Source organism: Diaporthe citri (assembly GCF_014595645.1).
Source record: "Diaporthe citri strain NFHF-8-4 chromosome Unknown scaffold_1, whole genome shotgun sequence".
Lineage (NCBI taxonomy): Eukaryota > Fungi > Ascomycota > Sordariomycetes > Diaporthales > Diaporthaceae > Diaporthe > Diaporthe citri.
This window is the reverse complement of record NW_025064846.1, coordinates 8,780,252-8,802,870: the sequence shown is the minus strand read 5'-3', so window position 1 is coordinate 8,802,870 and position 22,619 is coordinate 8,780,252. Positions and strand designations below refer to the sequence as shown.

At 56.5% G+C, this 22,619-nt stretch overlaps 9 protein-coding genes across 9 annotated transcripts; 4 read left to right on the top strand and 5 right to left on the bottom strand.

Annotated features, from left to right (window-relative positions):
• Positions 1 to 2,179: 2,179 nt before the first annotated feature.
• INS49_002275 (uncharacterized protein) lies at positions 2,180 to 4,131 on the top strand (the record flags this gene model as incomplete). Its single annotated transcript, XM_043163089.1, has 4 exons — positions 2,180 to 2,848; positions 2,974 to 3,308; positions 3,370 to 3,948; positions 4,008 to 4,131. The coding sequence occupies 4 exons, from the start codon at positions 2,180 to 2,182 to the stop codon at positions 4,129 to 4,131; spliced, it is 1,707 nt and encodes a 568-aa protein (XP_043031595.1).
• Positions 4,132 to 5,284: 1,153 nt separating this feature from the next.
• Positions 5,285 to 6,400, top strand: INS49_002274 (uncharacterized protein; the record flags this gene model as incomplete). Its single annotated transcript, XM_043163088.1, has 2 exons — positions 5,285 to 5,493; positions 5,566 to 6,400. 2 exons carry the CDS (start codon positions 5,285 to 5,287, stop codon positions 6,398 to 6,400), a joined length of 1,044 nt encoding a protein of 347 aa, XP_043031594.1.
• A 564-nt stretch (positions 6,401 to 6,964) lies between these two features.
• INS49_002273 (uncharacterized protein) lies at positions 6,965 to 9,085 on the bottom strand (the record flags this gene model as incomplete). Its single annotated transcript, XM_043163087.1, has 2 exons — positions 6,965 to 7,470; positions 7,654 to 9,085. 2 exons carry the CDS (start codon positions 9,083 to 9,085, stop codon positions 6,965 to 6,967), a joined length of 1,938 nt encoding a protein of 645 aa, XP_043031593.1.
• A 1,180-nt stretch (positions 9,086 to 10,265) lies between these two features.
• INS49_002272 (uncharacterized protein) lies at positions 10,266 to 10,685 on the bottom strand (the record flags this gene model as incomplete). The annotated part of the gene is made up of 2 exons (XM_043163086.1): positions 10,266 to 10,484; positions 10,542 to 10,685. 2 exons carry the CDS (start codon positions 10,683 to 10,685, stop codon positions 10,266 to 10,268), a joined length of 363 nt encoding a protein of 120 aa, XP_043031592.1.
• Positions 10,686 to 11,820: 1,135 nt separating this feature from the next.
• Positions 11,821 to 12,886, top strand: INS49_002271 (uncharacterized protein; the record flags this gene model as incomplete). The annotated part of the gene is made up of 2 exons (XM_043163085.1): positions 11,821 to 12,377; positions 12,451 to 12,886. The coding sequence occupies 2 exons, from the start codon at positions 11,821 to 11,823 to the stop codon at positions 12,884 to 12,886; spliced, it is 993 nt and encodes a 330-aa protein (XP_043031591.1).
• A 295-nt stretch (positions 12,887 to 13,181) lies between these two features.
• INS49_002270 (uncharacterized protein) lies at positions 13,182 to 14,391 on the bottom strand (the record flags this gene model as incomplete). Its single annotated transcript, XM_043163084.1, has 3 exons — positions 13,182 to 13,627; positions 13,707 to 14,192; positions 14,271 to 14,391. The coding sequence occupies 3 exons, from the start codon at positions 14,389 to 14,391 to the stop codon at positions 13,182 to 13,184; spliced, it is 1,053 nt and encodes a 350-aa protein (XP_043031590.1).
• A 2,572-nt stretch (positions 14,392 to 16,963) lies between these two features.
• On the top strand, positions 16,964 to 18,411 carry INS49_002269 (uncharacterized protein; the record flags this gene model as incomplete). The annotated part of the gene is made up of 4 exons (XM_043163083.1): positions 16,964 to 17,020; positions 17,083 to 17,549; positions 17,614 to 18,101; positions 18,167 to 18,411. 4 exons carry the CDS (start codon positions 16,964 to 16,966, stop codon positions 18,409 to 18,411), a joined length of 1,257 nt encoding a protein of 418 aa, XP_043031589.1.
• A 456-nt stretch (positions 18,412 to 18,867) lies between these two features.
• INS49_002268 (uncharacterized protein) lies at positions 18,868 to 20,125 on the bottom strand (the record flags this gene model as incomplete). Its single annotated transcript, XM_043163082.1, has 5 exons — positions 18,868 to 19,104; positions 19,370 to 19,453; positions 19,609 to 19,654; positions 19,735 to 19,767; positions 19,950 to 20,125. The coding sequence occupies 5 exons, from the start codon at positions 20,123 to 20,125 to the stop codon at positions 18,868 to 18,870; spliced, it is 576 nt and encodes a 191-aa protein (XP_043031588.1).
• A 1,027-nt stretch (positions 20,126 to 21,152) lies between these two features.
• On the bottom strand, positions 21,153 to 22,601 carry INS49_002267 (uncharacterized protein; the record flags this gene model as incomplete). The annotated part of the gene is made up of 1 exon (XM_043163081.1): positions 21,153 to 22,601. One exon carries the CDS (start codon positions 22,599 to 22,601, stop codon positions 21,153 to 21,155), a length of 1,449 nt encoding a protein of 482 aa, XP_043031587.1.
• Positions 22,602 to 22,619: the final 18 nt, after the last annotated feature.

Below are 22,619 nucleotides of genomic sequence, written 5' to 3'. Positions count from 1 at the left end.
TTATAGGACAAGATTCAATAGGAAAATCTTCTCTAGAATAAGTCTTGTGGGAAATCCTTCCGTAGAACATTTCCTTGTGGATAACTTCCTGCAGGAGAGGCTCCTTTGGGAGCGTCTCCTGTGGGACAGTCTCCTGTGGGACAGTCTCCTGTGGGATACCCTCCTGTGGGACAATCTCCTGTGGGACAAGCTCCTGTGGGATACCCTCTTGGTCTCTAGCAGAGTACTCTCCTTTGGGATGGGAGGGCGGCCTTCCATGGGGCTGGATGACTTCTAGTATAATTACCTCTGGTAGCTTAACCGCTAGTAGGAGGTATGTCGAGGATGTTGAATCCATTGATCTGGATCTACAGTTACTCTCTGGAAGCAAAGCTTGTGACGCCGGCTCTGGTCCGCGGTGACCGACTGTGTTGCTGCAAGACTGATGATCCTCCTGTCTTGCCAGTCCGCCCCCTAATCCCCTATTCATCCCCTACAGATGATCAACAACAGGCAACACCAGTTCGAGAGATAACGATCGGTGGGATCAGTGGTGGAGGAACCTGGCCACAGCCCTAGTCAAGTTGTCAACGTGATACCAGTCCTCGTGGGCGGTCTTCGTCAGTCAGAGACACGCTGCATAATCTGGGCCCAGGCGGCTCTTCAAGGGTCTTCAATTCATTCTACCATTGGCTCATGCCCCACATACAATCAACGACAAGCAACCCAGGCCGAGAGAAACCTCATTTCGCAACACGCGAGTCAAAAGCAACAAGAATCCGGCAAATGTCCTTCAACATGGCAGTATCCGCCATGCTCATATGCGGCTTCACGTAAACATCTGGAAAAGCAAGCCCAAAAATGACACTCAACTGGTAGCAAAAAGTCCCCGGCAACACCTTTTTCGCCAATAATAATGCACTATTCCCACGATCTGGCAATGGAAATTCCAAACCACCACCAACCATATTCCGCAAAGTCCGTAAAGCTGAAACATCGCAACCTGATGTCGACCATTCCTAGATCATCGCATCCGGAGAGAAAACCCTAGCATTCTGTAGGATATCGATGATTTGTTCTGGCGTTTTCCCCCAGGTTCTGTCAGCTTTGCCGTAGACTTTTCGGATTGTCGCTAGAGATACTGGTTTGCCGTTTAGCTGCTTCTTCGACGACTTCGAACTGGCAGTCAAGCGTGGCTTCTTGGTGGAGCTCTCCGAAGCGGCTGCCAGATCAGCTGCTCGCTTCCTCCGGGAGGCATGACGGATTGTGGACGGTTCTGCCAGGTTGGACGCCGTCCAACACTGACAAACAGGCAATTGAAACGCTGATTCGACGACTGAATGCCAGAATGCTTGGCGGAATCGAGACTCGGGGCCGTCCAATGACAGGCGATGGTGGATGTTCCACTTGTGGCTTGACAGAAATGAAGGGTCTGAGTCTAGAGACTGGCATGAATCTGGGGCGGAATCTGGATCGGCTGACCGCCTGACTGCGTCAGCTGGAATGAACCAATGAGAACCCTTTCCGAGTCGGCAGTATTTGTCAGGCTGCGATTGCACCTGCCAGCATAAGGGATATAAGACTCACCGTCCCCTAATTCACAAGCGTTGACTTGAATTGCGTGATCAAAGCAGTCGACAACTTGAATTGCGTGATCAAAGACGTTGATCAGAATTAGCTCCTTATACGCGTTTCTTGTTTGAGAAGGAGAACACCCCCAGCCCTGCGTGGAACCTCTCGTCACTTCACCTTGCCTCTCGTCCCCACCTGTATCTCTGTATCTCTCCGTACCCATCAGGAAGGAGGCTGTACTTTACAGTCGGAGCGTCTGATTACGCATACGGTCAACCGTCGCAATTACTGGGCCGAGACGCATACGCGCCTTGGGCTCCTTTCTCACCGACCTCGGTCATCCTCTGGTCATTGCTCGGGGGGCACGGAGGCGAACTGGAAGGATTCATAATCGGGCGTGACGGACGGACTGTCTTGGGCTCCTCTTCTGCCGCTTCTTGTCTGATCTAAGCCTGGTTCACCTTTTCTGATATCAGGTTTCATACCCGCCGGCGCCAACTTCACACCATCACCAACATCTTTTTTCTTCCTGCTGCATTGCGCTTTGCCTGTCCTTTTCTTTCCCGAGATATCTGGGTCTATCATACTGTTTGGGTTACAGAGTTGTCTATACCTACACACAGATAAAATGTCACCCGACTTAAATTCTCTCCCTTCGTCACCAAACCTGACGAAGGAACAGACTCCTTTCAATGGGCAGGGCAATGGTACTAACGCCGCCTTGGGCAATGGCAAGAAGCAGCCCAACATCCTGTACATCATGGCCGACCAGATGTCAGCGCCCCAGCTGAAGATGTACAACCCGGACTCCCAGATCAAGACGCCCCACCTTGATGGCCTTGCGGCAAGATCCGTCCAGTTCGACTCGGCCTACTGCCCATCGCCACTCTGCGCGCCCTCGCGCATGAGCATGATCTCGGGCCAGCTTCCCATGAAGATTGGGGCTTACGACAACGCATCCCAGATCGGCAGCGACGTCCTCACATATGCCCACTACCTGCGACTGCGGGGCTACCACACGGTGCTGGCCGGTAAGATGCACTTCGTCGGCGACCAACTGCACGGCTACGAGACCCGCCTCACAAGCGACATCTACCCAGGCGACTTTGGCTGGTCCGTGGACTGGGACAATCCAGAGACCAGGCTCGAGTGGTACCACAACGCCAGCTCCATCAAGCAGGCAGGAGTGTGCGTCCGCAGCAACCAGCTTGACTATGACGAGGAGGTCATGTACAAGTCCACCCAGTTCCTCTACGACCAGGTCCGGAAATCCGATGATCGACCTTTCAGTTTGACGGTACGTTTTAAAAAAGGGAAAAAACATAATATGTGGATGACCGGGCATCCAGCAACCGTGACATGCCGTAGATTTCGAATCACTGTCCCTAACTTCTTGCTAACGGTGTCTGCTCGATCGTGTAGGTTTCTCTCACCCACCCTCATGACCCTTACACCATTGAGAAGAAGTATTGGGAACGCTACGAGGGAGTCGATATCGACCTGCCGAAGGTCAGGATCCCCAAGGAGGAACTCGACCCCCACAGCCAGAGGTTGCTGAGAGTGTGCGACCTGTGGGATGAGAGCTTCTCGGATGAGCAGATCAAGAAGGCCAAGAGGGCATACTACGGCTCTTGCAGCTATGTCGACGATTGCATTGGTAAGCTCTTGCAGACGCTGGAGGACTGCGATCTGGCCGACGACACGATCATCGTCTTCTCGGGTGATCACGGCGACATGCTCGGTGAGCGTGGTCTGTGGTAAGTTTCGTCGTGCGGCTTTTCAAATTTGTCAGACATAAGATTGACTAAATAATTACAGGTACAAGATGAGCTATTTCGAGGGCTCTGTACGGGTCCCCATGCTGGTCTCATACCCCAAGTGGTTCACCCCCCACCGCGTCTCTCAGAACGTCTCCACTCTGGACATCCTGCCTACCATGTGCGACCTGGTAGGTACCAAGCCGGAGCCGGGTTTCCCAATGGATGGAATTTCCATGATGCCACACCTGCTGGGCCAGGAGGGCCACGATACCGTCTTTGCAGAGTACACCGGCGAGGGAACTGTGTCCCCGCTCATGATGATCCGGCGCGGCCCATGGAAGTACATCATCTGCCCAGCAGACGGCGAGCAGCTGTTCAACCTGAAGGACGACCCGTACGAGGTGCACGACTTGGTCAAGAGCCTCGCAAAGAAAGGATCCAGCCTGAGCGCCGAGGACCTCAAGGTCAAGGAGGTGTTCGAGGCATTTGGAGCGGAGGCGAGGGCGAAGTGGGACTTTGAGAAGATCACCAACGAGGTCCTCCTGAGCCAGAGGCAGAGGAAGTTTGTCTGGAAGGCACTCAAGCTCGGTCACTTCACGAGCTGGGACCACAACCCCAACGACGACGGGCGGAACAAGTGAGTTTAGGCTGAGGTTCTCACGATATCTAAGACGGCACAGCTCACATTCGCAACAGGTATATCCGCTCTCACATGGACCTCGATGACTTGGAGAGGATGGCACGCTTCCCTCCTGTTGATCCGAATGGAATTCCGACCAAGAAGCTGCTGTCCCACCAAGCTGGGGCTGCCGGCGAGTAGGCTCCTCACGCCTCTCCTCAGCGTCGACATTGCTCGAAGTGTCTGCCGCTCCACTTCGGTGTGTCCCGAAGATCCAAAGCGGACGGTGAGACATACGACTGTACGAATTTCAATTTTGGAATTGGTCTTTGAATTTTATTGTGACGGAGTTTGCTACATTTACGGTTTCCAATTATCATTATCATCTCATCGTTACACGCACTTGCTATCAAGCTGGCGTCAATGGGTGGCAGGAATCAAGGAGTCAGCGAACGAAATTTTGGTCATGTCAAATCAAATCACGAGGCGGGAAACGCGAGGACATTTTAAGGCACCTAGGAATTAGGTAGTCAAATTCACGTCTGCGATTGAAGCCCGAGGCCAGGTTCTAAGCTCCCGGAGCTCGTGGCCCGCATGGGCCATGCTCTCGTCGCCACCGTGACAAGAAGCTAGGCAATTACGTGCTCGTCAGCGTTTTGCTCACCATTGCCAAGAGGAGTCAGAAGCAGAATGTCATCACTTCTCCAGATTCAGACGTGCTCAGCGTTCGTGCCTGCCGATCCCGTCTCTGACTCTCGGTAGGGCTGCATTGGTCTGAACTGACTGAACTCAATTCCGACTTCCGTTTCTGGGTGGGCGTTCGGCAGAGGAACCCGTTGCAGTAGCCTCGACAATGGCAGCCGTTCCGTTTCGAGGTGGACGGTGATGCCATTTCTAGTTCGAATGGCGTGCTCAGGGCGCCAGAACTGGGCCTGGACCATTTTCTGCCACACCAGGGCGCAGGCACAATGTTTGTCAGCAGCGTGGCCGCTAGCGAATTGCGGGGTAACTGGGCCGGCCAGCATCTCCGAAAAGTTTGGGGTAGCTGTCCAGGTACCTCGGTACCATCCTCGTCAGTGGAGCACACCCGGCAGGCACTGGCAGGGAAGAAGCTCTATTCCCTGCCAAGCCTGCATTACAGACGTACAAACAGCTTCACTAACATCTAAGCAACATCCGATTGCTGATTGCAAATCAATAGCTCAACTTCCCGGCGACAGGAGCCGTGGCACGGCCTCCAGACTCACTCTTACCGCCGTTTTGATCGAACGCGACTAAGCTGGAACCTGGAAACATCAAGTAGCAGGCTTTCTTGCGCTGCGTCTCGCGTTGTGTGGTCGGGAGACTTGCGACGATGGCCTCCATGAGCCCTCTGGCCGGAGCCATGGCTGGAGCTATGGCTCCATCAGATCAACCCGATGGTCAATCACAAAAGGGCTCCCTCAACTTGAGCCCGGACGAAGTGCGCGCCTTAGAAATGACCCGCCTCCGCCTGGTCCAACTGTGCAATGGGCTTGAGCGGTTCAAGGCTGACATCTACAGGAGCAACCCGCTACCTAACCCGTGAGTGCTGATTGTCCGCGTCACTCCTCCCCTGATGCGCAATGGTTTATTGACAGCTCTTTCAACAATCAGTCAGAGCCTCCAGAACAGCGCGCGCATCCTCAAACAAAACATGACCCACCTCCTCGAGATAATGCAACAGCATTCATCCACCTTCCAGCGCGTAGTCGTATATCCATCCACCAACTACCCCGGCCGCACACAAGAGGGCGTCGTCATGCAGCTCCTCCGCAAGAAGCTCGAGCCCGACGTCGAGACGCTCGTCGAGTCCGCGCGCGAGGCGGCGCTCGCGGCCGGCGTCGACCCGAAGACGAGCTTCAACTCCACCGAGGACTCGCAGGAGCGCAAGGAGCGCAACAAGCGCGCCAGGCTCGAGGCGGAGATGCAGGGGTACGGGGCCAACGACGATGACGACGACGAAGACGACGACAACTCGGACGACAGCGAGGAGGGCGACCCGGAGCCCCACGGCATAGGCGACGTCTGGTTCGACTCGCGCGCCTGGTGCAAGACGCGGCTCGCGGAGTTCGTCAGGGATGATTATCAGGATGCCTACACTGCCGAGGAGCGCGCCATGGGCATCGAGAACGTGCGGACGGGCCTGAGGCAGAACCTGGAGGACGAGTATGAGGACGACGACGAGGATGAGGATGAGGAGGACACCGAGGGCGATCAGGCCATGACAGATGCCTTGTCCACACCCCCGGGCAGTGACCCATCTTCTGCTCAGCTTGGTGGTACGGGTACCGGGCAGCAGGTGAACACCGCGGGGCCATCGCCCGGTTTGGATCTAGAGCGCATGTTATGGCTCGCAGCGAGGGGAGACCGGGACCTGCCACCTGGTATCGAGCTGGAGTCCAACCGGGTTGAAAAGCCTGGGCAGAAGAGACGTTTCGGCGACCGCTGAGCAAGGATCGCTGTGAAGACGATACGGTCGCGGACGAGAACGGTCACTGCCCACGGATGGTGTCCCGGCGTCAGGATCGAGACAGATGCCTAAGTCGATGAGGCGGCTTCGCCTCGACGAAGAACACTCCTCAGTCATGCACCTTTAGCTGCAAATGGAGAAGACTTTGCGGCCGGAGAGCGCACGTAGGGCGTCTTGCAGCTCGCGTAATCTGAGCTGTTCGGTGCAACGCGTCTCTCTTAGACTGTAGGCATCTAATGACAGTGGGTGGCCCAACGAACCAGTGTCATTCAATAAGCATGAAGAACCTGAATAAGCACGGGACCGGGTAGCCCCATATGAGAATTCACAGTGACACGAATGCAGGAATCAAGGCCTTTTGCTAATGCTCTTATGCTATTTTAGAATGGGTATCATGTACGCCTGTCACATGCAGTCAAACTGTCGCTTTCTTCCCATTCCCACGGACCCACACACCCAATTACTGTTTCTAGACATCCAAACCCCCACAATCAGTGACAAGGGAAAAGAGTAGATGCGCCCGTTGCTCCCCGCCTTGACAATCTACACACCCGCAAACGTCTGCCCGACGATCTCGCTCCCGCACATCGCACCCCTCTCCTGCTCGTTATTGGTGATCCAGCCCTTAAACTCGTCGATAGTGATATTGGCCTTGGCGAGCTTCCACTCGATGCTACCCGGCCGGTAGACATCAGCCACCGTGCGCTCAACATCCCTGTTGCTGCTGATGCTGCTGCGCTCAGTATCGTTGCCGCCATCGCTCTTGCCGTTGTTCTTCTGCAGGATCCCGAAACGCAGCCCGACCTCGCTCACCGTGACGCAGATGGAGATGACAATCAGCACGATGATGATCCACGTGATGGCGCTCATCTTGGCGTCGGCCACGGTGTCAGACAGGATCTCGGCCAGGTCGAGGAACACGCGGCACCGCTCGTTGAGAACGGTGATGCGCGGGTCGATCTCGAGGTAGTCCCGGATGGCCATGTAGAGGGGATGCAGTGTTGGCTCAGACTCCCAGAAGAAGTTGGGCACTGGGAGGATGTTTGATGCTGTGAGAATATTAGCAAAATATCCAAGGAAAGCATTCTGATGATGGTTGCCCAGCGATATACAGCCAGGAGGGAACGCGGGACAACTAGGTTGCCAATAAACTGCTTCTTTTCTTCCCCTCACCGACCTGGCCACGTGCTTCTCTCGCTGAAGCATGGTTATAAGATAGAGACTGTACTTACACAAGTTAATGTCGACCCGGCTCTTGAACAACCTCCCTAGCAATTTGACGATCTCGGTTCTGCCCATACTCAGCTCGCCCGTCATCGCAAGGCGTTTAGGCACGTGTTCGGCGTGCTTCATTGTCTCGGACATCCTCTCCTCAAAGCTGCACAGCTTCGTGCTCTGCGCCACGGCGTGACTGATAGTCAACTTCACCATGTGGTCCGATCGTGGAAGCAACGTGATCATGTCGTTGAAGATGCGAGGATGTTTGATGTCGGCCGAGTATTCAAAGTGGAACTCTTCAGTTTCGAAGTCGCCGGGCTCGAACGGCCTTGTGGCGAGCGAGATGCCCTTCTCGCTCTCGGCGAATGTGAGGTCGCCCAGGATGTCCTTCTCCTGGTGCTCTGAAAAGTTCCAGAAAACCACAACGCCGTACGAGAATACAAACATCTCAGCAAAGTTCTTGGCGTCAGGGGCTAGTCGATTGATAGGGCTGAGGGACGCGCGGTCGTCGTCGCCATCCCGTCCCATGTCCCGCCCTCGTTCGTCCGACCCGTTGCTCGTAATCGGGTGCAGATCCGTCGGACTCGACGAGATTCCCCCAGGACTTCCGGTGAACTCATCATTGGCCCAGCCGTAGTGCTCGTCTCTCCTCTCACTCCTCTCGATTTCAAGATCCAGCACCGTCTTTCCAGTTCCCGGTGTCTTCAATATCGGCCTGCTGCGCACGCGGTATCCCTCCGTACCGTTCATTAGTGGCAGATGATAGACCACGTACAGGCAGTCGTCATAAAGCTTTGTCTTCGCCTCGTGCTTCGTCCGCAGGAACTCAGCCGTTGACTTCATCTTGAAGCCCTGCGCCGTGCAATACGCCGTCAGCCGGGACAGCTTTTCAGCGCGTTGTCGTTTTGGCAGCCGTTCCGCATAACTCTTGCCGCGGATCCCACCCCGCTTCCTGAGAACGTCCAGCTCCTCGTCCCGGAGCGGCCGGTCCTCCTCCTGCTGGATAAATGCCTGTCTCCTGGCCGTCTCTTCCTCCCTCGCCATGGCCTCTTCGATATCGTCGTCCTCAGGTGAATCGTCATCAGGGGCGTCCGGGATGAGGACCAGCTTCTCGCTGACCTTGGTGGTCCGCTGCGGGACGTTCTGCGGGACGGCTATCCGCGAGCCTGGCACGGCGCCAGCGATTGGCGGTGTGATGATTGCGTTCGTGGGCACGCCCGCCCTACGGGCTGCCGCGCGGGCTGCAGCTCGAACGGACGCCATGGCACCGGGCTGGGGTTGGGGGGAGGAGCCCTGCGCGGGATGTATCCGAGGCTGGCCGGAAGGGATCTCGCTGGAATGGCGGAGGACGCGGTCGACGGAGACGTTCTGCATGCCCAGGGCTGGCCGAGGGGTCATCACCCCGGTGTCCTGCCGCGGCACCATGGGACGCTGGGGTGGAGCCATTGTGAGTGTCCCAATCGTCAACTGTCAGGTTTGGCCCGATTTAGAGGTACCCGTGCCTTTTGGGACAGTGTGTTATCGCTTCGCTTCCGAAGGTTGACCAGCCGTGGAATGGTCGTTCCTTCCCAATCGCTGAGCCTCTCCGATACCGTGGTTGATGTCGTGGTCAATTGTTGCTCCGTGACCTCTTGTAGCCTCGTAAACGAGGTTGCGAGTCGTGGACGAGCTGAGCCGAGAGGTTGCGGAAGGAGCTTTTACAAAGAGAGAAAGAGCTCGAGCCTAACGTCATCGCGGCCTGTCCCCTGCTGACCGTCTCCTAACCCTGTAGTCAAACTAGCTGGTGGACCAGAGCGATCCATTGGGTACTCGAAATCACCCACAGCATGGCTCAAAACATCTCGTGTTTTACACGATATTAAACAACATCTTGTAAGACTCAAATCACTTATGTACTGGTGAATTGTGTTTGGCGGAATTGTTTGAGGCTTGTGCGAGGCTCGCATGGTGGCGGAGTGAGACACGTCCGTCTCGAACACCGGGTTCCCGCCACGGAGCCAGGAAAAGCAAGTTCGGGTGTTATCATACGAAAATCTCAAAATATGTGAAAAGAACTCCTTTTCTGAGAATATTTGTGCTGCGAAATATTCTTCTACGTCTCTCACGATCAGCTGGACCGTCGTGTACTTATTTGTGGTGACCCCCAACACGGACGATGCTATGCTCCTGTCACGCCACTAACATTGACATTACATGGTCATACTCGTAGTTCAAGATATCTTGAAGCCCTGATTTTCTTTGATGACGGTGAGGCCCATCAAGCTGCAGTTTCGACAAATGTCGCGGCACCGACTCCATCAAATCGGGGAGCTTCGAGCGCTCGAAGGACCCAACATCTATGGGCCGCAAGTCTCCTGGAAGAACCACCGCAAGATGAGATGGTGAATGAAATTGAATTACAATACTTGTATAGGGTATTCTCCTGTGTAAGAACCTCATGTCCAGTCCTCGTGCCCACTAGAAAGCATCGAATCGGGCCAACACAGCCGCAACGGGACCAATTTTGCTCGGTATCAAGTCACCAACCACCATTCAGACTCCATACTCAGGCGCTATCTTGCCTTCGCCTTGCCATCCAGACAAATCAAAACAAACGACTTCAGGCGCGAAACCCGCCGGGACGGGACTATCCGTACCTCATCCCATCGTTTCTCGGAGGTTGTTGTCCTCCCCAGCCCTCCGGCCCACCCTGCTGCGGCGGTGGTTGCTGCTGTAATGGGACGCCCCCTCCTGCGGCATCCCTCTTCATGGACTGCACATCAGGACGCTGCTGGAGCGGCTGGTGGGTGTTGCAGATGGGGCAGGCGACCTCCTCGTAGCCCTTGATAGACAGTGGAATCACAGGCTGGTGGCCAGGTCAGTGACACTCGGTCAAGTTGGGGAAGGGCTGCTGAGAGCTTACGACGAAGCAGAATGTGAACCAGGGGTTCGACTTGATCACTTGGGCTGAGTAGTTGCCGCAGCGTTGGCAGCGGCAGACGACGCCATCGTACCCTTCTACTTGTTTCCGAAAAGTGTGCTCTCCGCAGGTGAATATCAGACACATGGTGGGCTACGCGTGAAGTGACGTTGTGTGCTGTTTTGAGAAGCAACTGGTTGCCGTGCGCAGCTTATAAGGCAGCTGTGTGGGTCTCGTTGATTAGAGTTGCTGGGTAGTTTGATTAATATCGTGATCTCGTGACGGCGTGACGGTCTAAGGGGTATCGCTAGAGGATCCGTCAGATGGCGGGTGTTCGTGAGTATGAAGGCGAATGAAGGGCGAGTGCAGACAAGGTATCGTGGGACGACGTTCATGCGAGGCTAGGTGGCTGCCTCTTGTGTCGGCTGGTGGTTTTTGGGTTCGTCTCGGGTGTCAATCACTCAGGTGATATCATTAGCCGCGTCCGAGTTTGAGGCTGTGCCCATCTTGTAGGCCACTGGGTGCTGGCGCCAAGAGACCCCAAGCCCGCCAAAATTGCGGTTGACCAGGCGAGCTCACAGGGGGTTTTCTGGCCCCTCAGCATCAACCTGACCCTAGCATGCCAAGCTGCCTAGGTACAGATACCCAAGGAGCACAAAGGTAGATCTACATCTATCGACCAAAGGGTCACCGTAGATTATCATCGCCGTGTTTCTCACCATCTAGCATGTCGTTCGAGACTTATACCTGATCGACTGCTGCAAGGCCGCCTCACAAAGATGTTCCACGGTGACGATGCATGAGCGTATGTCTACACCAATAGGGCGCTACGCTCACATTCGACTCGGCTGGATTGTGCCACCGTAGGCTCGTGGGCTGAATTGGAGCAGGCAGCGTCCATTATTCGGCCGGTAATCAAACCCCAGCGGTAACACAATCCTTTTTTTCTCAGCAACTCGCTCCAGGCAGTCACAACGAAGGGGATTTGCGTGGATTGGGTTGGGGTTTTACTTAGGTATGGAGTGCTTCAAGATGGAGCCCGGTGACGACCTGGCCACCCAAGGAACGCGACAGGGTAGCCTTGTCAGGTAGCGCTACCTAGGGAAGCTCCACAAGCATGCAGTTGCAGATCCGCCCCACATTGAACTTTTTGATAGCTCCCGCCTCCGTTCAGCCTTGTGAGATCTCATCACTGCAACTTCTATCCAAGCCCGAACAAAGGCTTCTCGTGCGACAGCCCTGACATGACTGTACGAGTCGCACCTCACAGCACACAGTCACGATGCTCTACGATCTCAACATCCATTGGACGCCGCAGACCCCGGCCTCGGAGCTCGAGCGCACCCTCAAATTCAGCGCGTCGCTCGGCTACAACGTAGTCGCGATAAACCACACCTTCTCTGCACCCATACCCTCGCAGATCAACAACCCAATACCACAGCTCGGGCCGGTCCACTCGTCATTCCCGCAACACAATCACACCAACCAATCCTCATCCTCCACCCCGGCCCCTACACGCGGCGATGCCCCCGCGAACAACAAGCTGCCCACGACACTCCGCCGCGCCACCGTCGTGGTCTCGGACCCGGCGACCAACTACCGCCTCCCCTCGGTGGCAGCCGCCTACGACATGGTAGTCTGCCGGCCGACGACGGACAAGGCGTTCGCGGCGGCGTGCACGACCATGTCCGAGATCTCGATGATCAGCCTGGACCTGACACAGTTCTTCCCCTTCCACTTCAAGCCGAAGCCCTGCATGGCCGCCGTCAACAGGGGCGTCTACTTCGAGGTGTGCTATGGCCAGCTCGTCGCCGGCGGCGACCAGAGGGCCCGGGCCGTGTGGATCGCCAACGCCACGGAGCTGCTGAGGGCCACGAGGGGCCGCGGGATCGTGCTGAGCTCCGAGGCGAAGGGGGCCCGGCAGCCTGAGGGCGCCGGCGGACGTCGTCAACCTGCTCGCCGTCTGGGGGCTCGGGCCGGAAAAGGGTCTCGAGGGCCTCGGGGTGAGGCCTAGGGCCGTGGTGGTCAACGAGGGGCTCAAGAGGCGGGCGTTCAAGGGCGTTGTGGATATTGTGGACGTGGAGGGCAGTATACCAGGGCGTGAGAACGATGAAAAAGATGCTGGTGGAGGTCAGAAGAAGCAGAAGGGTGCGAAGAAGCAGCAGGGCCAGAATCAGCAACAACCCAAGGGCAAGAATGAGAATGGAAAGCGGAAACATGAGGGTGGGGTAGATGACGGAGGCGGCGTTGACCAGACGTCGTTGCCGGTCATGAGTAAGAGGCAGGCCAAGAAGATGAAGATGGCTGACAAGAAAGCAGTGCCAGAGCCAAAGGAGAGCTCAAAATAAGTTCTTGGATCAGAACGAGTCTGCATGGAAGGCGTCCCGGAAAGGTCTTATGATACCCTCGAATACAGTTTCTGCTGTATATGACTATGTGCACTCCAGAGTCAACACCACTTTCTTCCAACACGTTCAGAATAAGTTTGTAACTTTCCGTGGGCTGTGGGCCGTGGTACTGGCCTTTTGGCATACTCGGTCTACTGATTATCATTACGACTGTGGATCTGGACCGTCAATCACTGATCCAACCGCACATCACGAACAGTGGTACATATAATGACCGCCATGACTCTCTTTCGCTTTAGGTTTGTCGTGACTCCCCCGTCAGCCCATCCGTGCTCTGGCCCCGCTCGGTGGCCTGGCTGGGCTTTCCCGCCTGCTCACCCCTGCCCTCCTCCGCTCCGCTCTGGCCAGGAGCACCGTCCGCGTGCTTCGCCGGGTCGAACACGTACATTGGGAACTCCAAAAAGACGGTCCGCTTCAGGAACACGGGCACCTTGGCGTACAGCTGTGGTGGGAACGGGATCAGGATGCTCGTCCGGTCGAGGTAGCGCTTGTACCCGTCCCAGTTGGTGCCCTTCTCGTAGCGCTTCTTCGCCCCGGGCCTCTCCGAGAGCGGCAGGCCGGAGACGAACATGAGCAGCACGGTGAGCAGGATCGGGCCCAGGATGGACGCATACAAGGCGTTATAAGCCTGCCCTCGGACGAACCCGTCGGCTGCAGAGGATACAGCGATCATGTAAATAGCTGGGGATACAAGAGTCAGGAAACGAAAACTCTAATGAGAAGAGCCGAGAGATGAGACGAAAAGAACCTTTGAACCTACCGAACTGGATGATGATCTCGCCAAAGTAATTCGGATGGCGGCTCCAGGCCCAGAAGCCCTTGTCGCACACGGCGCTCTTGTCCTGCGTGCTCCTGAACCTGTACTTTTGGACGTCGCCGACGCTCTCCATGACAAAGCCGATGGCGAACATGATAATCCCCACGATGTCCCTGCCGGTGCCGAAGCCAATGAAGGGGTACTGCCTGACGGCGGGCGAGTTGATGAGCGTCACGGGCAGGGAGACGACCCAGACCCATATCATCTGGAAGACCCAGAAGCCGAGGAAGGGGAAGAACTTGTCGCGCTTGTCGTCGAAGCGGTCGTCCTTGCCCGTCTTGAGGATGCGGAACAGTAGGAAGCCCGACAGACGCACCCCCCACAGCATGATGAAGATGGAGGGCACGATCTGCCGGGCATGTGGGCTGGGCCCGGAGAAGGCGAGGGTTATTATGGCGAGGACGACAAAGTTGGTCCCGCCGGCGAAGTCTGAGATTCCGTGTTAGTTGATCCTCTCTTCATGAGTAAATGTCAGACACAGTCTGAGGGTGGGTTGAGTCCCAGTACCTGTGAGCTTGTCGAATTTAAATGTAAAGGCTATCGCGAAGAAGAAAAGCTGATATGCCACTGTGATGAGCAGAGTTATGGCGAGGTAGTAGTCGTCCAGAACATGGACGGTGCCCGCCATCTTGGCCGTTATACTCTTGGCTACTATTTGCCGTCTAAGAATGGATGATGGTTAAGATTGATTATGTTTACTTTGTGAGGAATGGAGCCGTGTCGACGGTTGTAGATTGTGTCCTTCACCGCGAATGCCTCTCATGTGCAGATGTTTCACAGACGTTTCGGCAGCACGGGCAACCGGTGAATGTTTCTGTAGAACTTCACGAGATGTTTTTATGGATGTCCGGAAGTTTGCTCATGATTGCGGACTTCAGCAAAGCCTCCACTGTCAGCGCCACGGTGGGACGCCGTTGAGTACTGTCGTCATAGAAGCTTTAGCTCAGCAGGCTTCCCTTCGTGCTGGTAAGCGCGGGTCGGCTCCAATCCCGCCCGCCACCAGCAACTGTCTTTCCCTAGTGGCTGGGCACCTGCAACAGCAAGGTTGCAATAGGAGCTGTCACTGCTGTCAGGCTGGCTGTGCGGTGGTCAACCACCTTGGCCAGCTTCATCATCACTTTCGGACTCGGACTCGGACGGCTTCGGAGTTCCTGGGCCTCTCTGTTGCTCCGCTCCGACGACGTTGGCAACGGGCCAGGCCCCGTTCCTGAAGACGCAATGCCATGGCCTGCTGTGCCCCGCCGTGGCCCCGCCGTGGCGCCCCTTCTTACCTAATCCCGGAACGTGTATTCTCTTGGACATGTTCACTGCATCAACGGAAAATACGGCACAGTAGGGGCTATCGTGACTTGACCCCCATTTCTTCGGCTCTTGGCAGATCTCCTGGCCCGCCGAGATGGCCTCAAAATTGGTGGCCTCGCCTCTGGCTTTGCATCAGATGCCTCCTGCCCTATGCAATATCGTACGGCCCAGCCCGGCCCAGCCCGGCCCAGCCAGCCCAGCTCCTCAGATCTCGTCGCCTCCTGCGCGCCAGTAGTTCTGCACACCAGGAGACGACCCCGGCCAAGCCAACCCAAGCAGCAGCCCACAGGGTCTCTTACAAGAGACGACCCCCCAAGACTCCCAAGACCGTCCCTCTCATCTACCTTACCCGTTAAATGCCTTGGCGGGTTTGCATCAGTTGAACGACAGGTCGGTACCAAACACCAGCGACCCGTCCTCTCAGATAACCTTCAACTCGTCTGCAAAGCCTCAGTTCAGGGCATGATGCATCCTGCACTGCATCCACACATGCTCTAAGTTGAGATCGGGAGTGCTGGTCAGTGCGAGACTTCAAGATCTCACCAAACATCGAGTGTTCGCCCGCGCGATGAGAAAACGCTACACGGTTGTGTTTGTTTGTTTGTCGATGCTGTTCCTTCACGGCTCCTCACTGTTGGCTATGCATTGCAACATATCACAGCCTTTGTTCCTGTTCTGCATGAAGTTTCTCTTTCTTTTCGTCTAAAACGGCGATATTGATCATGCCATGTCCGAGAATCTGCTGCGCGCTCGCGCTCGCTCTGGCGCAAAGCCACACACGCGATCGCTGGCTCGCTGGTAGCGCAGGCGGGCCAGGCTGGGAGCTGGTGTTTCGCCACGGCCAACCTCAGACACGTCCCGTCAGGGGCTTGTCTCACCACCCCTAGGCCAGGCCACACCCCTCCACATCTTGCCGATGAGGCTCAATCTGGCAACAACAAGCTTACCCAGCGCCGCGACTGACACTTACGAGGGAAATTCTCCTACTGGTCGGTGCAGGGTTCTCTCCGAGGGCGGGTCCCCAACCAAAGCATTTGACGCTGCCACCGTCTTGAACTTGTCTCTTTCTTCGTCTTCAACCCTGGCCGAAACAGCCTCACGAGCGTCCAGGCATCGAGCCCTTGGGGGGCCTCGCACCGGTTTGCAATCTCTCTTTTGGGCGCCCGCATGGTCTGACGGTCCAGATCAAGACCGCTATTGCCTGGCCGCGATGCCCTATTCTCTCTCCTCCTCTCGCAAGTCGCCCCCTTTGCGTCTCCACCTCCTTCATCCCATCCCATCTTTTCGCTCGGGAGAGCATCAGTCTTTACCAGCACACTTCACTTCGTCATCCTCTCGTGGGACTCCTCAGAGTTCTGTCAGGCACAGTCGTTTCGAACACCGCGGACGCCTCGTCTCCCCCGAGCCCGCTAATTACGTATACGTACCTGAGGTGCGAGAGACACGGCATCTAACCGCCCGGTTGCTGTTCCATGCCGCTGTGCGTGTGAGGGCTTGCCAGTCGCAAGATCGATCCACACTCTGTAGCGCACCCTCCTTTCTGGCCTGTTCCTGCACGTCCCGTCTCTCCTTTCGGCCCAGATACCATTCCCCCCAAAACCCCTTGGCCATCCCATCTCGGCAAACTCTTTTGCTTTTCCTCCGGTCGATCTCGTTCGCATCGCTGGCCCGGGCCTACGAAGTTGCTGGTCTTGGCTCTCCTCTCGTTCCATCACCCGGTGAACACCACCACCTTCCTTTCTCCAAGGGTTGATCCCATACTCGATTTATCATTGAACCCTACGATCTTAACGAACCGACGACAAAACGGCTGGACTGTTGCGCCACTCTTTAATTCACCACGGGTTGAGAGGGCTTCTCGCTTGAGGCGGAGCCTCATCACTGGTCTCGACGACAAGATGAAAGTTTACCTGCAGTACCTAGTGCTACTAATAGGATATCTGTCACTGGTCAACGTGCGTCAACCTGGCAAATAGGTGGTTTCTCGGGACTTGGCAGTGCTGACGACTTTTTACAGGCGAGCGGTTTCTCCCATGAGATTCGACGGGTTAACAGTGACGGCATAGAAGCAAGGGGTGGGAAAGGAAAGGGCGCAGGAGGACTGTTGGCACTCCTGGGAGCACTGGAAGGAGGACAAGGGAAAGGAAAGGGAAAGGGAAAGGGGAATGGTAACGCTGCAGCGACGGTCACCAAGACGGTAAAGGAGACCGTGACGGCAGCAGCCAAGGCAACGAACCCTCCTGCCGCCGCCGCGGGAGCATCGAACAGCACCGCCGGAGAAGCGGCTCCGGCGGCAGCAGCACCAGAGGGCGCAGGGGCATCGAACAACACCGCTCCGGAGGCCGCCCCGGCGGCAGCAGCACCAGAGGGCGCAGGGGCATCGAACAACACCGCTCCGGAGGCCGCCCCGGCGGCAGCAGCCCCGCAAGCTGGAGCCTCGAACAGTACCGCTGGCAACGCTGCGGCTGCTCCCGATCCGAATGCGTGAGTCCCAGGAGTTGGATATTGTCCGCAGCCTCGAAGCATATGCACTGACCTTTTGCCCCAGACCGGCGTTCCAATTCCTCACGAGTACCGTCTTCGCCCAGGGCCCGGCCCCGACGCAAACGATCAGCTTGCTTCCCTCGACCGTCACTCAGACAGTGTATGTGACCGCGCCTTGTGTCAACAACCCGGCTGCACAGAATCCGGCTGCGCAGGCTCCGGCGGCCGGCGCAGGGTCCAGTAACGGCACCGGACAGGCCAATGCGGGCAGCGGTGCCGGCGTGGGCGTCATCAGCGTGGCAGTCCCCTCGAGCTTGCATACGACGACACCCTCGCTCAACGCCGCACCACCGGCGGTTGCGACGCCACCAGCGAATAGTCCTCCGCCCGCACCCCCCGCGAACACTCCTGCGCCGCCTCCCGCGGCACAGTCGCCAGCGAGCCCTCCTCCTGCGGCTTCCCCGCCGCCGGCTAGTGCTCCTCCCGCTGCAGAGCCGCCAGCAAGCAGTCCCACGCCGCCTCCGCCCGCCGCTGCGCCGCCAGCTGCCTCTCGTGAGTCTCCTCGTAATCGTCAAACCTCCATTGGTGAACTTTCGTTACTGACTTTGGACTTTTAGCGCCGCCCGCCTCTTCCCTCGAGTCATCAGTCAACCTCGGTGGTATTGGACAGAGCGCCCCACCCGCAGCATCCCCTACGCCTCCAGTGGCCGTCAACGCACCGCCCGCGGCTGGTGCTCCTCAGCCGACACAGGCCGCCGCCAACAACGCCGCGCAGCCGGATATCGACACGAGTGGGTTGACGTTGAAATCGGCACTGAGCCTGGGCAACCTTGCGCAGCAGACGATGCTGCCCGACTCGTAGGCAAAGCAAGAGGGCTGGGGTTAGTCTTGAGGTGGTGGTGATGAAGGAGACACTGGAAAGAGAAGTGAAGCATATGTGTTTTTAGTAATACCCAGCTCAGCTTGATTGACCCTGGGGGTTGTAAAGGTTGTGTCTTTTCTGAGATAATACCAAGTTTTCGCTTCTTGCTTGGTGGTAGATATACGCACGTCCGTGGAAATATATGAGGCCGTTCATACGTCTCATGTGCGTGCGAGCTCCGGGCGACTTGCTGCTCTTGTGTATGCGTTTTCTCTGTGTTGTTTGACCAACGTTCTATTTGTTCTTATAACTGTTCCCACAAATCTGTTTTGTTCCCTGATGTATCCAATCCTCGAACTTTTACTTACATGGATAGATCTTGCAATTTTGAAATGGTGACAACAATTGGTATCAAGTAAATAGTAACAACCTCTCTTACAACCTACCCACCCAACCTCAGTGCACGATATCACGCACCATGTCCCCGTCCAGCTTCTCTATCCCACACATCCCCTCGAGCTCGCTGCTCTTCTTGGCCTGCCTCTCGCGCATCAGGGTCTCGCGGATGTCCTCGCCGGGCACGCCGCCCGACCCGGCCAGCATCCCCGGCTGGTCCAGCGTCTCCTGTGAGTCGCTATACCCGGTCGTCTGGGACTCCTCGTAGGACTCTGCGTCCTCTGGGATAGGTATCATCTATTTATTGGAGTTATCAGGTGGCGTCAATTTTGTGTAGTGAGTTTTGATATGATTTGCGTAGGCGTATGGGCTGTGTGGGTTTCTGGACTTTAGGAGGATGGGGGGGGGGAGCCTCTGTTATCTCCTGTCTTGCCGCGTTTCCCTTTCTGCCCTTTCTTTTCTTTCTCTTTTTTTTTCTATGCCGGAGGGACCGGATGCCAGTCGGCGATAGGACATAGGCTCGATGGAGTTGGGGGTCGGTTTTAGGGAATTATTTGCTTACAGCGCTCTTGGTCCAGATGTGGATCGCCTTGCCCCAGTCCAAGCCCTCGAGGCACCCTCCTTTTACGGAGACGACTCTTTTGTTCTGCAGTGGGTGGCGCGTTAGAACGAGGCATATCAAAATACACGTAGCCTGTACGAGACGGGGTGCATGATCAAGACAGCCTTAGACAGGCAGGTGTGTGCATGTAGCAGGGCAGTATCTGCAGGGTCCTCGAGAATGAACAATGGGGAGCTCACAGGTGTGGTGTGGATGAGCCTCGTGCCACAATTTTTACAGAAGTAGCTGTAGTTGTCGGTATCAGTAATCCGGGAGGGAGGCTGGCGGAGGGGAGGGGGTTGACCATCAAGGTCCTCCGGACTCACCAGTAGAGGGTCTGCCCAGAGTGGGTGGGCCGTCTGGGGAGGGAACATAAGTATCAGCCGACCTGTCACTCCTACTCTTAATTTGTTTCACGATTCCCATCCCTCCATTTTGTTTTTCTTGTTCCCTCTACGCCGCCGCTCACTCACAACTACCATATTTTCCTCTTAAATCACATCAGGGGCCCCGGGGCAGGTAACGCATGGTGGGAACTCACTTATAGACGCTGAGCAGCTCGGCGTCCGGCAGCGCGAAGCGTGGGAAGATGGCCGACGTCCCAAAGGCCGAGGACGTCTGCCTCCGGCACTCTGTGCAGTGGCATATGTACAGCGCGAGCGGCTTCTCGAGAGGCGTCTTGAAGGTGACGGAACCGCACTGGCAGCTGGCGTCCATGGTGTGTATGAGGTGGATATGTGTGATGAGTGTCTCTGGTATCCTACGTCCCTTCCAATTGGCCTGTCCTGGTTCAGGGCTGGGCAGATGAGCAGCAGTGGCTGGTCTGGTGATGAGAATCGTGAGTTGTAAATGTTGAGGACTAATAAGTCGATGCCTGAGGAAGGTGAAGGAAAAAAAGGGTAAGCATATAGCTCCCTGAGAGGTGAGGACCGACTTAACCAACAGCAGCCTTGGCCGTCGACAATTAATAAGCCGCGTGAGCTGCCTGAGGACGGTGACTCGACGGCGAGGATAAGGACGTCAGGGAGGGTCCGACGTTCGCAGAGGACATACAAGACAGAGCACACACGGGGACGCGGGAGACGCGGATTCGCAGAGCATCAAGGCGTGACTCATCCAGAATATCCAGGGTGTCAGGCCCGGGCGATAAAGGGGCTGCATTCGCGAAGTCACATGTCTGTCCCTAGCGGAGTCACAATGGAGAGGGAGAGAGCGGCATGTGTATGCTATGTGAGCAAGAAGTGCATTAAGCCTACTTGAAAAGTAGCCAGTCCACTGCGTTTTGCCCTGCCTGGCCTGCTTAGTCTGTCAGCGCTAAGAAAGCCCCCGTAACCCGCAGCCGAGACATGATCCATCAGGCCTGGGCGCCCCCTTTGTCCGGTGCGGCGTCCGGCGGAGTTTCGCGGCGCTCGAAACAACGTGGCAGTAAATTGCCTTTGCTGCGGGTGACGGCTCTAAATCTTGCACGTGCCGTGTCTGGCCTGCGAGAACCGGTCCGGTCGTGCTCGACACCGGCGTCAGTGCATGTCTGGGCATGGCTCTTCGTTGGTCCGTCTTACAACTCAGGCTGGGCAGGGGCCGACTTCCGGCTTCACACGCATATTCTCTCGGGGCCTGTGTTTGGGTGGAGCAATATAGATATAGAGCTGTAGTTTAAATCGCTAAGCTTTAAACAGTAGCAAGTCTTTTCTTTTTGTTGCTAATAAATATCACAATGCTAGTAAATACCATACTTCCTGCGCTTCTAGTGGGCGTTGCCGTTTGATCTCGCGCCGAGGTCAACGTCATTGTCGAGCACTTTCGTCTCGATCGTCCTGGCCAGCCTGACCATGGGTATATCTACCAATCTCCAAAACAAATCTGCCACCCAAATTACAATCGGCCCCAGGAGCAGCATTCCCATGGCCCAGCACACCGTCCTCTGCATTGCCGTGTCGATCCCAACCATCCCCTTTACCCCACTGGGGAGGACCTCGGGCCTATAGCCTGGCAGCTTGGGCGTCCCCTTGGGCGCCACGTAAACCTGGCCCGCCACCTGCCTCTGGAGGCATTCGAGAACGGGCCCGTGCACAATGTATATCGCGTAGCTGATGTGCCCCAAGTACTGCGCGAACTCGCCCTCGAGGAACTCCTTGACGGGATGGAGTTCGCCACATGTCCAGACCATCGCGATCGCCTGCACTGCGAACCAGAACTTCTGCGGCGTGACGTTGTCCACCGGTGGGAAGGACGAGGGCGTGTGCGCCAGCAGCCATCGGATGCCGGGAGTCCTGTCGGCGTCGAAGTTGGGCCAGCCGCCGGTGAAGATGCAGGCCAGGAAAATGGTGCCGTGCACGCAGTAATGCAGGATCGGGTTGTCTATTATCGGGGGTAACGTGCCTGGTGACGAGGCCGAAATCGAGTCAATGGATTCGTAGCGCTTCATCTGCGCCGTCCGCTTGATGTGTATGTCGGCCAGTAGCATGCCCGCCCAGAACTCAAATGCCGCCCACTTCCCGCATGTGACGGCGTAGGCGATCAGGAGCACCTCGATGGCCAGGCGCGCCCGCGTCCGCAACCTGGCGACCATGAGGATGGTTAGGAACAGCAGCATCGAGTGGGCGAACTCGATTGGAATCGACCATAGGTGGATGTCGAAGGCAGGTCGCAGGTCAAAGTCCCAGGCCCATGGCCAGGTGACGCTGTGGAACATGGCGTCGATCCAGGCCAGGAATTGCCTCCAGAGGCTCGGCAGAGGCCTGTACATGAAGCCGCACTGGATCATCACAGCTATTATCGCCGTCGAAACCAGACATGGCCCAAAGAGTCGGAATGGCCGCCTGAAAGTGGACGAGGACAGCGCAGTGTAACACTTTTCCAGGTCTCTTGTGCGTATCGCCTTGAGGGGCTTGTACGAGAGCACGAAGCCGGATATAACAAAAAAGATGTGAACCATGGGCCGCCCGCTGTACAGGATCCTCACAAGCGGCAATTGCAGCAATGATGACTCGCCGTCCTTGTTCAGGCCGTATGTGGGTACTAGGTATGGGTGATTTTCCTCGGTGTAGTGGCAGAAGAAGACCAGCAAGCTGGCGACGCCTCGCAGGCCGTCGAGGTATGAGGTTGAGTGTAGCCTATGAGTCTGGAGGGGAGACTTGTGGTCGGGCCATATCGCGTCGGCGACAAAACTGGGGAGTAGAGCTTCGGGAGACATGGTGGTGAGGGAGGCGGC